Source organism: Oreochromis niloticus, linkage group LG3, assembly GCF_001858045.2.
Source record: "Oreochromis niloticus isolate F11D_XX linkage group LG3, O_niloticus_UMD_NMBU, whole genome shotgun sequence".
NCBI lineage: Eukaryota > Metazoa > Chordata > Actinopteri > Cichliformes > Cichlidae > Oreochromis > Oreochromis niloticus.
In genome coordinates this window covers 62,494,052-62,506,575 of record NC_031967.2, presented here as the reverse complement: position 1 = coordinate 62,506,575, position 12,524 = coordinate 62,494,052, and the positions used below count along the sequence as shown (strand labels likewise).

The 12,524-nt window shown below is 40.7% G+C and overlaps 1 protein-coding gene and 1 long non-coding RNA gene across 4 annotated transcripts in view; one reads left to right on the top strand and one right to left on the bottom strand.

Annotated features, from left to right (window-relative positions):
* The window catches only part of LOC102077300 (hemicentin-2), a 49,040-nt gene extending 39,495 nt beyond the window's left edge, over positions 1-9,545 (bottom strand). For 2 of the 3 annotated variants that reach the window (XM_019356945.2, XM_025905753.1), the window contains exon 1: positions 9,399-9,479. Coding sequence is in view for 1 of the 3 variants with exons in the window: in XM_019356943.2 (XP_019212488.1) it covers positions 9,399-9,459 (61 nt within the window). In the remaining 2 variants the exon portion in view is untranslated. Of the gene's footprint in view, positions 1-9,398 lie in introns of all 3 variants that reach the window. The other variant, XM_019356943.2, reaches the window with a different exon arrangement.
* LOC112846370 (uncharacterized) lies at positions 8,215-9,061 on the top strand. Its single transcript, XR_003219308.1, has 2 exons — positions 8,215-8,253; positions 8,364-9,061. It is a non-coding gene; the product is annotated as an uncharacterized LOC112846370 (long non-coding RNA).
* Positions 9,546-12,524: the final 2,979 nt, after the last annotated feature.

Here is a 12,524-nt window from a genome sequence, read left to right as displayed (position 1 = left end):
CTTAGACTGATTTCCTTTCTATATGTTACATTTAAAGTAATGTTTAAAAGTTACTTCATTTAGCAGGGTGTAGCTTTTTACTCTTCTTATTATGTTTTATACTGGAACTTCATTGTTTCTGTATAAGGTGGTACTTTTAAGACACCTCTGCCTAACTACAGTGAACTAACCAGAAGTCTCGGAATATGCTCTGGTGGTCATTTTACACAAGTTCAGGTGTCATGTCACACAGTGGAAATTTGTATTTATCTTGTATATCGTTTTATTCTGATTTTTAGTGTTTATTTATGAGTGTCGTGTTATTTGCATGGTTTTTAGTGTTTTACATGACATGGTTTTAATCCACTGTGGACTGGCTACACATGGGACAAATTAGCTGATGGGGACCACCTGCTGAGGCATGGGTGTGTCCAGAGGTGGCCTATCAGCTGTGTAAAGACCTTTTAAAAGCAGGGCTAGCAGAGCACTGAAGAAAGGAGGCCCAGAGTGGAAGAGGAATGCTAGATGGCCAGCGTGACACGACGTCCCAGTTGGACAGTGTGAAGGGCGACAGTGGGAGACGCTGCCTGTTATCGACCGCCGGGCAGAGGTGTACCTCTGCCGGCATATGTGAGTAACGCTTTTCCCACTGTCGTATGCTGGGTGCAGCTGAGCTGGGAAAGGGTTGCCATGGCTATGAGCCAGGGTCTCTTCCGGGACGTGTTTTCTGGCCCCTATTTGTGTATTTGCAGGTTGCTGACACGAGGGATCCATGGTGGCATTGCGTGAAGGATTCCAGTGTGAAATGGAAGCCGGGCTGGGATGTGGGCGGCCCAGTGAGAGGACAAGAGGGGAATAGGAGGCTCCTCCCCGTCGGCCTAATACAGGGCTAGCATGGAACCAACTCATGCAAAGGAGTTTCTGGCCCGCTGGTGGACCCATAATGCATCCATGGTTGTGGGACATGACATCAGGGAATTTTAGTAAATGTAGAAAATTGTGTTTTTACTAGTTTTAGCGGTCAATAACATTTTTCCCATGTACGTTTTTTAAGGGTGTTTTTATTTGTGATCCCTGGCCTAGAAATAAACTGTTTCTGATGAGACCTGCTTCATCTCTGTGCCCTGGATATCTGACTTGCTTGCTCCCCCTTGTATTTTAAAGAATCTTTCATTTTAGCGTGGCATTTTGGCACGACTGCTTTAGTGTCGTCCGTGTTACAGTCACACCTATGAAACCTACACCACTAACCAGCATCAGTCCTACAACTTCACTCTCAAATTTAAAAAATTCTGGGACAAGCAGAAACTGTATTTTTAGCGGTGCGTTTTGTGGCAGGCCAGACTGCTATAAAATGCACTCTCCTTGTAGCACCACTTCATCTTGGTTCAGAAGAGATGTCCTGGATATACGTGATAATGTAACACGGGTGTTTTTGTTTGTTCATGTTTAGCGCGTTGGGTTGTGTTTTTAAAGCGTGTTATGCGACAGGTGTGTGTAGCACTGGTTACACATCTCAATGGGAGAGCATTAGTCGAGACCACACCTTTACCTGACGTACAACGTGACGTATGGCGCACACTTTCAAAACAACAATGGCGGATAGAAGATATTGATCGAGGCGGCTAATGCTCCTTTCACTGGTTGCCAACCACCATTAAATAACAAGAAGAAGAAAATATTGATCTGCTTTTTTTTTTGGTTTTGCACGTTTAACAGTAGAAGTCCCAGAGAGCAGCCATTTGGCTTTTCTACCTTTAAAACCCGCCTTCGAGCCAAATGGCTGGTAGGCTTTTAGCTAATATCCTTAATCACCTGTGAACAGCTGCTTTTGTTATGTAAATAAGGCGGGGCCATGCTGAACCACTTGGAGTGGTTAGTTTCCTGAGCCACAAGGAAACTTGTGTTTCAGTTTGCCTTAGGGAGAAATCAACACACATGGGTGTATTTCCTTTGTTGCTGAGATTTATTGATAAAACAGTACAAAAAAACCAAAACAAAAAAACAACCATTTATACACATATTTACAAATAACAATAAAAAGTGAGTGAGTACATTTCAACATTTTCAGCAATCACTCACAATCCTGGCACTGCCATGGTATCTGTAGCAGTGAACACATCGCACAGTGGCATGATTGTTCCTGCATTTGTGTTTGACCTGACACGTGGCTCTTTTTCCAGGGCTAGGTGTGGAGGGTTGTGTCCGAAGCAACTGTTCTTTTCTTGCCTTCTTCCCAGCTATACGACAGTAAGCCAACTCTTTTGCAAGCTCCACCAGGAAGTCCACCCGTCTTTCCTGCGGTCTTTGAGTACGCGGCCCTTGTGGACCATTAAGGCTGCGTACTTTAAGGCTGCAGACCCCGAATTGGGATACAGCCACTGGGTGAACACCCAGGAACCCTGACATCTTTAAATAATGACGCCAAAATATTTGCACCCTAAGAGGTTAAAATTAGGACTCTTATTTTGTTAAATTAATGAGGAACAATCTGGATTTGTGGCAGAAAGATATTTAATAACAATCTTTATTTTATATTATGTTTAAAAGTCATCAGAGCTTTATATAAAGCTGAGATTAGAAGGCACATGGAGAGTAGACAAAGCTTTCCTTTCAGCCTCTTTTTTTCCCTTCATGTCACAAATTATGTCAGTGAATATTTAAAAAAGGATCATTTCAGGGCATCCCTGCCTTAGGTAAATCATTTAAATGATCACAACTGACACATGTGTTTGTTTCATCCAACTTAAATTATTGTTATGCCTTTTTAACATTTTCTTTAATCTGGCTTAGATAAATTCTCTGTTTCTCACCTCTGAGTGGAACAGAAACCTGCGATCAGACTGTGAACATGGTCCAGTGAGTGAGTCCTGAGGGATCAGTGATGTCCTGCTGTGATGACAGACGTTTGGAGCCTTTTAAGGACACTTTCTGTAAGTCTGCATTTCAGGCCTGGAACAAAATAGAGGCAGCAGCATCTTGCAGTGTTGTTCCTGGTCGTATATATATTATATACATATATTATATATAATCTAAGGAAGGCAGCCAGCCTCCACCCCTCACACTGGAAATTTAACAAATATAATATTTTCTTTTACCTCCTGTGATGTCAAAGGTCAGACAAAAACCATCAGGCGCTCTTGGACAAACTGAAGCTCCTCTGCTTCCCCCTGCTGGACCTTTAACACAGTACCTCTCAGACAGGAAACTATTCTTAAACACACACACTTTTTAAGAGAGAATACGAAAAAAAAACAAAAAAAAAAACATTGTTGACGGAGGAGAAATTATTTGAATATTTCTGTGAATTTTCTCCAAAAGATCAATAATGTCTGAGAACTCATCTCAACCTCCAATAATACATCTTCATAGATATTTAAATCCATTGTTGATCATGATCAGCTTGACTCATTCTTTGGTCATAAGGCGAGCTGGAAAAATACACCTGTCCGTGACTTTCAGTCACTAAAGTGATGCTGTGCCTCGTCAATAAATACTGCAGTTGTTTTAACTCCTGTAACTAAAAAAAAATATTTCTTGACACAGTTAAATTATACATGCAAGTAAAAAGTTACCCTTCAAGATGAACCCTTTTCTGGCTGAGGATCATGACCTCAGACGCCTCTGTGTATCGCTACCTTATTGTGGTGGAGGGGTTTGTGTGTCCAAGGAGCTATGTTGTCAGTAGGGTCTCCCATGGCAAATTGGTTGTGGGTGAGGGACAGACAAAGAGTGATTCAAAAACCTCTATGAGTGAAAGAACTAGGGAACAGTTCACCCTGTCCAGGATAGGGTGACCGAGGCCTGAGGGTGAGTACCTGAAATGGTCCCACCCTCCTGTAGGCCCACCACCGGGAGGGGGCACCGTAGATGTCAGGTGCAATGTGTGCTGGGCGTTAGCCAGGGCAGGAGACCGGCTCTATCCACTGTGGCAACACCTGGTGAAATAGGGAGATGCAGATAGAAGCTATTTATTTTGTAAAATAAGTCTCAGGATTGAAGGAAAATAAAAGAACAAACATTTCTACTTTTTCATTAACCAAATGCAAGAAAAACATCATCGATTATTATGAGGGTGACTTTGTTTCCAAGCATCAACATTCACTGCATAGACTGTAGAAAAAGTAGTGAATATCATCTACCAGTAAAGCCACTCGGAAACAGCATCATGGAAATCAGCAGGAAGCAGAACAGCTAAAACCTAATACTATAGTTGTTAGGTAGGAACACCTGGTCTCCTGTGTGTCACCTATATTTATTGGGCAGCTATGGTTTAGGTGGTACAGTGGATTGTCTGCCAAAGTAAATGTTAGTGGATTGATCCATGATCGATCCCTCCTCTCTATGTGTCAAAGTATCTTTGGGCAGATACTGAATCCTGAGTTGCTTCGTACGTGTGAGTGTGAATGTTAGATAAAAGCACCAAAGTGTGTGACTGGGTGAATAAGACGTAGAATAAAAAGTGCTCCGATTACTGACTCACTTCTCATACTCTGAAGTAGACTGAAAAGGAACACTGTTCATTTAACATCATTTTAATAACTGTTAGAGTCATTTTAAAGCATTTTGATGACATTTTTAGTAGAAAAATACTGATGAACGTCGTATAATTGCCAAATTATAATTTGTTTCTTTTGTTTTATGTTATTTGACACATGTATGAAGTTCCTATGTGAGCACACAGGAGTCTGAAAGTATGCAGCAGTAACCTTTGTATGAAGGACCTCATATATGCCTTCTGTGTTGTGCTTCATTTTACCTCCAAATAGTCCAAAAACATTTCTCCTATCTTTTTCTGACCACTTTTAATGACTTTGCTGTAAAAACATCATGAGTTGAAGGTAAGGCATGAAGGAGTCACTACAAGGGCCTATAGGAAAAAAGAAGCAGGACGTGGAGAAAACCGACCACACTCGACCCCTTAAAAATGTAATGCTGGATATCTGCCAAGTTGAATATAAAATGTTTATAAGATGGACTAGTCTAAGGAGCTTGGAAAGAAAAGCGTCTGGACTCCTCAAGTTGCTTGAAGACGTTTCACCTCTCATCCGAGAAGCTTCTTCAGTTCTAAGGTCAAATGGCCGAGAGTCCCAGATTTAAACCCAGTGGGAGTATCCCCCCAAAGAGGGACAAAGGACCCCCTGGTGATCCTCTAATCACATGAGCCAAGGTGTGAAAGCGGGTGTGGGACCTAATCAGCCAGGGTTTCGGGTGAGCCCATTGTGAAACCTGGCCCCACCTTGTCATGTGAATTCCTGAGGTCAGATGGCCCAGGATGTGAGTGGGCGTTAAGGCGTCTGGGGAGGGAACTCAAAACTGGATTATAGATGGCAGACAGTTGGTGTCGTAAACCACCGCCTCTGTTCAAAGATGGTCGCTCACAGTGGACATAGCTGGCTTCTTTCACTCCTCTTTCAAACCATCTGTCCTCTCTGTCCAAAATGTGAACACTGGCATCCTGGAAAGAGTGACCTTTGACCTTTAGATGCAGATGGACCTGATGGCAGAGAGGTTAACTGCAGTCACGTGACTATCTGCCTGCTGCTGTGCAGCAGCTCTGAGGGAGCTCAACAACAATGAAGGACAATCAAGCATCTGTGGATATTTCCCTCTGTGTGTTTATGAAGCAGCTGTGAGTAGTGCAGCTTTATTCACGTCTTTTATTTAACATTCATTTATAATGACACAATCTGTCAGATACGTCTGCACGTCATGCTTTCTGTGAGCTGTTGAAGCAGCTCACAACCTGTCTTTGTATTTCACATGGAGGCTAGCATCCACATGCTAGCTGGAGCTAGTCTGGATATTTCACTGTGTTCTGCTTTTATTACTTACTGGTTCAATTTGTCATGTTTACTGTTTAATAACTAAATGACACAAATTTTTTATTTATATTTGACTTTCTGTAAGGATTAACAGTGTGTTAGCTGTTAGCATGATTATCTACAGATGCACACACTCCCCTCTGCTCAATTTCTATAAAACAAGAAGAACATTTTAAATGCGATCCTTTCTCTGGAGCCTGACTCAAGAACAGAGAGCTACACTCACCGCTTGTTACTCCAAATTTATTCCACATATATAAGTTCACATCTCAAACATACAGACACATTTCAGCAGGTCTTTGCAAACACATGTTATTGTCTGTAATTAGAGACAAACAGGTTTTGGTTAGTTTGTGATTAAAAAAAACATCAGTGTTAAGTCTGCTTGCAGTCACATTCTAAATAAACTCAAATAAAATAAACAGATAATATAAGTCAAAGAGACGCTTACAGACACTGTGTGTGAACTCTGAGTCTTCAAGTTGTGTTGTTGCTGTGGGAGCACCAGTGATGTTTGACCAGGAGCCAACCAATCAGAGCACACGCATATTTACAAGGTCAGACACACAAAACAAATGAATTAAAGCCTGTAATACTGATACATGTGCAACTATTTTAGCAAACAATAAAATAAACTACTAATACTTTGCAGTTAGAGGCCGTTCAGTCATCCCTGATCACTGGATCCTGAGTCACACTTGTGATTATCTGTAATCTACAGAACTTCACAGAAACTCAGATTTTCAGTTCCAGTGAAAAGTGTTCACACAGGAAGAGACCAGCAGGGGTCAGAGGTCATGAAAGGTCAACGAAACTCAGACAGTAAAGAGTAAATCGTACTGCTGAGAGACGAATGTACCGGCAGTAAATACATTAGAGGGTTACCTAGGCAACCAGGAATGTGCATATCCATCTGTCAGCTACAAAGTGATGCATGAACGATGGGATCAGTTTATACTTGGATGTAATTTTAGTGAAACAGCTGATTGAGGATTAGTGTTGTTGAGGTTTTGTGGTCCAAAGCTCGCACTCACATAATGAGGTCATATTTGATCTTATAAACAAAAACACTGATTCCAGGTCTGTAACTCTGTTCATGGATACTGAGGGTAAACAAAACATACAGCTCACAAAGATAAAGAGAAACTGAAATCAGATCTTGATTGAAACATTCAGGTGTGAAAATATTTCATAAATATGTAATCTGAGCTCAAAAATGATGTAACAACAGTCAGTGGAAACAAAACCATCAAAGTGAAAAATGTTCAATTGTTGCCTTCATTTGTTTGAAGATGTAAAAGGTTTTTTTTGCTGACAGCAGTTGTAGAGAGCTGTCTCTGACTGCAGTTTCAGGTTTAGTTGAGCCAGCTAACACAAAGAAAGCCTGACTGTGTTGAAGCTGATTTGTAGTCACAGCCCTCTGGATGTTCCAGTGAACTAAAGAGCTGAAATGTAAAGACTGTTTTTAAAGATGAAACTCGTCCACTGAGATGAGCTGTCAGCAAAAACAGAAGCAGCCGTTAAAGATAAAGATAAATAATAAGATAAATGAAATAAACATACAGTACTGTGGGCCTGCTGTCTGTGCTCAGTTCATCTGTTTCTGCAGATTTTAAACACCCAGAGCTCTGAACGGCAGCGGCAAACTCAGAGCTGGAAAAAACTCTGAAACATTTCAAAGCTGCTGCAGGTCAACAGGAGGCTGGTTTGTTTACTCTCTCTGTTGTTGTCTATGATTTCTGTAGATCAAAAAACCAACAGCAGCAGCAACAAGAAGCACATCAGCCAAACAGATCCACTCTCCTTCTTCCCTCCATCCTTTTTCCCTCCTTCTGTCTGCCCTGCAGGTGAGAAACAGGTGTGAGGTGTCAGCTGTCAGGTAGGTGATGAGTGAAGAACAGAACAGAATCCATTTCCTCTTCAAACTGCTGTCAGACATTATCTACTGCACTCTGATCACATCACTCAGACCAGCTGCTTTCTACAAAGTCTCATCAACAACATCTTTAGAAACAAACATCAACAACCAGGAAGCAGCTTCACCTCTGATCACACACACACTCAACTCTACTCACTCACCTGGAGGATCAACTGTCAGGTTGATAATACTGGTGATATTCAAATGCTCTGTTCCTGTCTGGACGACACCACACTCGTATGTTCCAGTGTCATTAATCGTCACATCCTTCAGAATCAAAGACACGTCTCCATCCTTCATCTGTCTGTCCTGCAGATCCACCCGGTTCTTAAAAGATGGATGCTGGTCATCAAGAGGTTGACCATTCCGGTAAACAAACATATATTTATCTGTCAGGTCAGCTCTGTTCCACTCTACAACTCTGATGTTGTTGTTTGGAGCTCGACATGTCAGAGTGACGTCCTGTCCAGACTCAGCTGTGATGTTTTTCTGGTCTGAAAGAGGAAACAACACAGAGCAGAGAGGTTAAAGGTCAAAGTGCAACTGTTCACTTCTTCAGCAGCCAATTAGAAACATACGGTAAAAGATTGTCTTCTGTTATTAGATGATGATCTTTGATTGTGTGTCTCTTCTTGTGTCAGCTGCTCCCTTCAGGCGTCACCACAGCGAGTCTTCTCCTCCTCCTCACCTGATCCCGAGCATCTTCATCAGGGCTGATTTGTGACAGAAGGACAGCAGCAAGAGTGAAAGGGAAGGTTTAAAGATGGCAGTGAGCTGCTGTGATGTTTGCTTTGGAGACTCTGACACAAAGACAGGAGGCCGAGCTGAACATGTTCAGATTTTCATTGAGAGCAGAAAGGACGAGATTATGAACGAGTTGATCAGAGGGAAGCTCAGGCTGAGAGGTTTGGAGACAAAGTTCATGAGAAAGACTGAGATGGATGAAAAACATCATCTGAAACCATTTTGTGAACAAATAAAAACAAATCTTTAGTTTTAGAATCTGTTAGTTTGATCAAATGTTGTTGATGGACGAGTTCATTGAGACTCTGGATGTCTGTCAGACTGAGTCACTGCTTTTATTGTAACAGCTGTACTGATGCTCCTAAATCTGGCCTCTGACACAAACCTCCAAACAGTAAGAATGAAAAAAGAATAAAACTATTAAAAACTCTTCAAGCAATAAATAATCAAACCTGAAAAAGAAGAAAATCATCTGGAAACTAAACTGAACTAAACACAAAAAGTCCAAATGGAATAAAAACTAATGAGAAAATCCAAAACTACAATAACTCTGTTGCACAAACAACAACATGTGCTGATAATAAGTGAACATAATGTGTGAGAGAAAGCAGCCTCTCATTATAAGACACTGTGAGTCTCTGCATGCTGCCTTTATGGAGCTACAGCTGTTTGTATACACTGAACAAAAAGCTTTGTAGCTGTATACTGACTCCTGACACTACAACACATCACACTGACACACACATTACACTTCTTTGTGTCTGTGCTGGAAACTGCACCAACACACACAGACTCCACCCAGCTTTGTGTCGATCGCAACACTGAATGAATCAGAAACTAATTGTTAGAGAAATATTATCAGCATGTAAACCAGACTGAGACTCTTTATCTCAGAAATAAACTCAGTTTAGTTTCTAACAGTTAAATCTGACCTGCAGAGACGAACAGGACAAACATCAGCGTGGAGCAGAGTGACGCAGTTACAGCAGACATGTCCGTGTTCTCTGTTTCTGCTGATCTGACTCTTAGTTTGTTCTAAATATCTGAGTCTGTTGGTGTTTTCACTGAATAACTGAACCTTTAGTAGGTTTGTTATTGTCCATATTTTAAGGGAGTTTTCTTTACGATGGGAAAAGGCTTTTTTCTGTTTCTTTAAGTTCCCCAGGAAGAATGATAAATGTTTTTTATAATAAATTTGTTAATACTCTTAGCTAAATTTGTTATCCATAAATGTAAGCTTATTTATAAACCCCATATTTCTGTCATTTTCTTAAGGATGTGGAATTTTACATACAATCAATATCAGACTCAACCAACAAAAAGGCTCTAAAAACAATAAATATCTGTGAATTTTTGCGTGTATTCATATAATTATTTTTTTTACCCCTGGTTTTGTATGTTCATGTTCCGTTCTTTTGTATACTTCATCTGTTTGTATGTTGTATACTCACTGTCTGTTCGACAAAGTTAATAAAAAAATGAATTAAAAAAAAACTCAACCTGAGTTTAAGATCTGTGTGCATGAGATAAATTTTAAGGTTTCAACACACAAAATATCAGCCTGCAAAAACAAAATCCAACTTCCATCCCATTAGAGTGATGATTGGTACATCACACGGTGGTATGATCATAAGTGCTTCATAGAGAAAGGTGTCTTGTCCACCAGTCATCAGCTACGTGCTAAAGGCCATTGATTTATTTGAAACATTTAAATAAAATAAAAATAAGGAAAAAAAGTGCCATGTAAATAGATAAAGAGGAAAAAGGACACTGAACTGCCAACAGCACTAAACCACTCTGATTTCACTGTATACTGTATTAGCCTGCTAATCAGACCGGTGCCTCGCGCCTTATGATAGCTGGGATGGGCTCCAGCACCCCCTTCTGTAAATGGACTGGTTCTTCTCTGTGCTCTTTTATCATTGCTAACAGATGTGCTGATACGTCTGGAATTTTCTTCATCATCAAACCACAAGTTTCGGCTTATCTCTCTGTATGTTGTGTGTTTGCCACACGCACAGGTCTAATATCTAATGTTAACACATTTATCAGGAACTCTCTGACTAACATTAATAATCTAAAGCAGAAGGTTTCAGATCACTGACCTGCATCAAGACTTCATGAGGATCCTCAGTGTCTGCTGCTCATCACGATGGAACAATAAAATAAAAATGTTCTTTTCTCTTGAATCAGTCCCAAAGCAGAAAGCAGCAGAACAGGACCCGACTGATCCAACTGAGACTCTGTTACTGAGAAGAGAAAAACCTTCTTCAGACTGTTGATGCAGTCAGAGGGGAAGAGCTCTGTAATTGTACTCAGATTTCTAAACAGGAGGAGCCTTTGGTTTGTGGAGACGTGGTTTTGAAATCATAATAACAAGTTTCATCTGTGGCTTGAATTCCAGAGCACAAACAGAGTTCAGGGAGTGTTTGTTGGAAGCTTTCCTATTATGAAATCATGTGTATGAGCTCTCTGTGGGAGTCTGTAATGATGGTCTTCTTCATTCCTTAAGCATATAACATACATGATTGATATTATTATTTAAATTAAAAGAAAGGGCACTCATACAAAATGTTTTTTATGTTTTTATTTTGATTATTTGGCGGTAGGCGTCATGGCCCTGAGTCTGATGGCTCAGTGTTTTGTGTTTCTTATATTCTTTCTTTATATTCTATGTTCTTGTTTATTCTGTCATGTCTTTTTGTAGGTTTACTGTGTGTTAGACTTTTGTTTTATGCCTGCCTGTGTTCCCTCTGTGTGTCCATGGTGTCACTGTGTCTGCTCGTGAGTCTGTCTGTTAAGTTCAGTGTCCTGTCAGGTCCTCCTGGCACTTAACAGCGTACACTATATTACTCTGTGTTGGGGGACCCGATCCTTGGGGTCAATTTTTGGATGACACAACACAGAAGAGCCACCTCTTCAGGTCGGGACTCCACAGTCTATTTACTCCTAGAGGCTAGTGGTGTGTGATCCTGCATATTTTGGTATCAATCTGATACCAAGTAAATATCGGATCAGTATACGTATAGTATATATATAGCATATATATCGCTGACACCGATGCTTTTCAATAAATATGGATGCATCATTGAATTGCTAAATCTCAATTAATTCTCATGACCTTAAGCGTTTTTTGTGATGTCATCATCAACATCGGAGTCTGTTGCTGGAACCATGTCCCATCACTGGGCTACACTGTTTTATTTCGTGTTATGTTTTTGATATTTTCATGTTGGTGAATAAACACATGGTTGGTCTGCACCTCATCACTGCCTCAAGCCTCCTGTTTGAACCCAGGCACTGTGGGCCGCTCTAACACTCTCAGACGTTTCCTACAAATCTGAATTTCTGAAGTCAGTTAATGCTGTGATGTTCAGCTTGGTGCAGGTGGTGATCCTGAAATACAAGCTTTGGAAAAAAACAGTAAACAACCAAACATGAGAAGAACAACTGACTCAAAAGGCCAGAGGAAGGCACAATGTGGATGAAAACTGTTGCTGAATTGATCAGTTCATAGTTTCCTTCTCGTCTCTCCTGTGATGTCAGAAGCTGCAAGATTTTCCAGTCAGACTCTCTGAGGTCCCTGGAGTTCTGGGAACGAAAGAAAAGTGATGAAAGTGACCCAACATCACAATAAGAGGGAAATAAAACAGCTTTGTCAACTTTGTGACACAAACTGTTGTCCCTCTCCTGTTTTTACCAGAGCACAGATCAGAGTTTTTTCTCTTTAACTAAAACCTTTTACAGGACATCGCTCAGCTGCTCTTTGATTCTACAGCCTTTCCTACTTTAGAAACATGAGCTCTCTCTGGGACACATTTTGAGATTTTTCCCTCTGTCCTGTCCAACAGTGTAGCAGTCAGAATTGTCTGAACAGATTTACTTTCACACGTGGAGCATTACAGCTTTCACTGTAACGCTCCACGTGATGGTCATTTTATTAGAACTTTATCAGGACATTTATATCAGGATGGAAGAGAAAAAGAAAGTTGTGGGTAAAGTTAACAGAAGAAGCAGGATAGAGAGAAAATGCAGAGAATCAACTTCAACACAGCAGA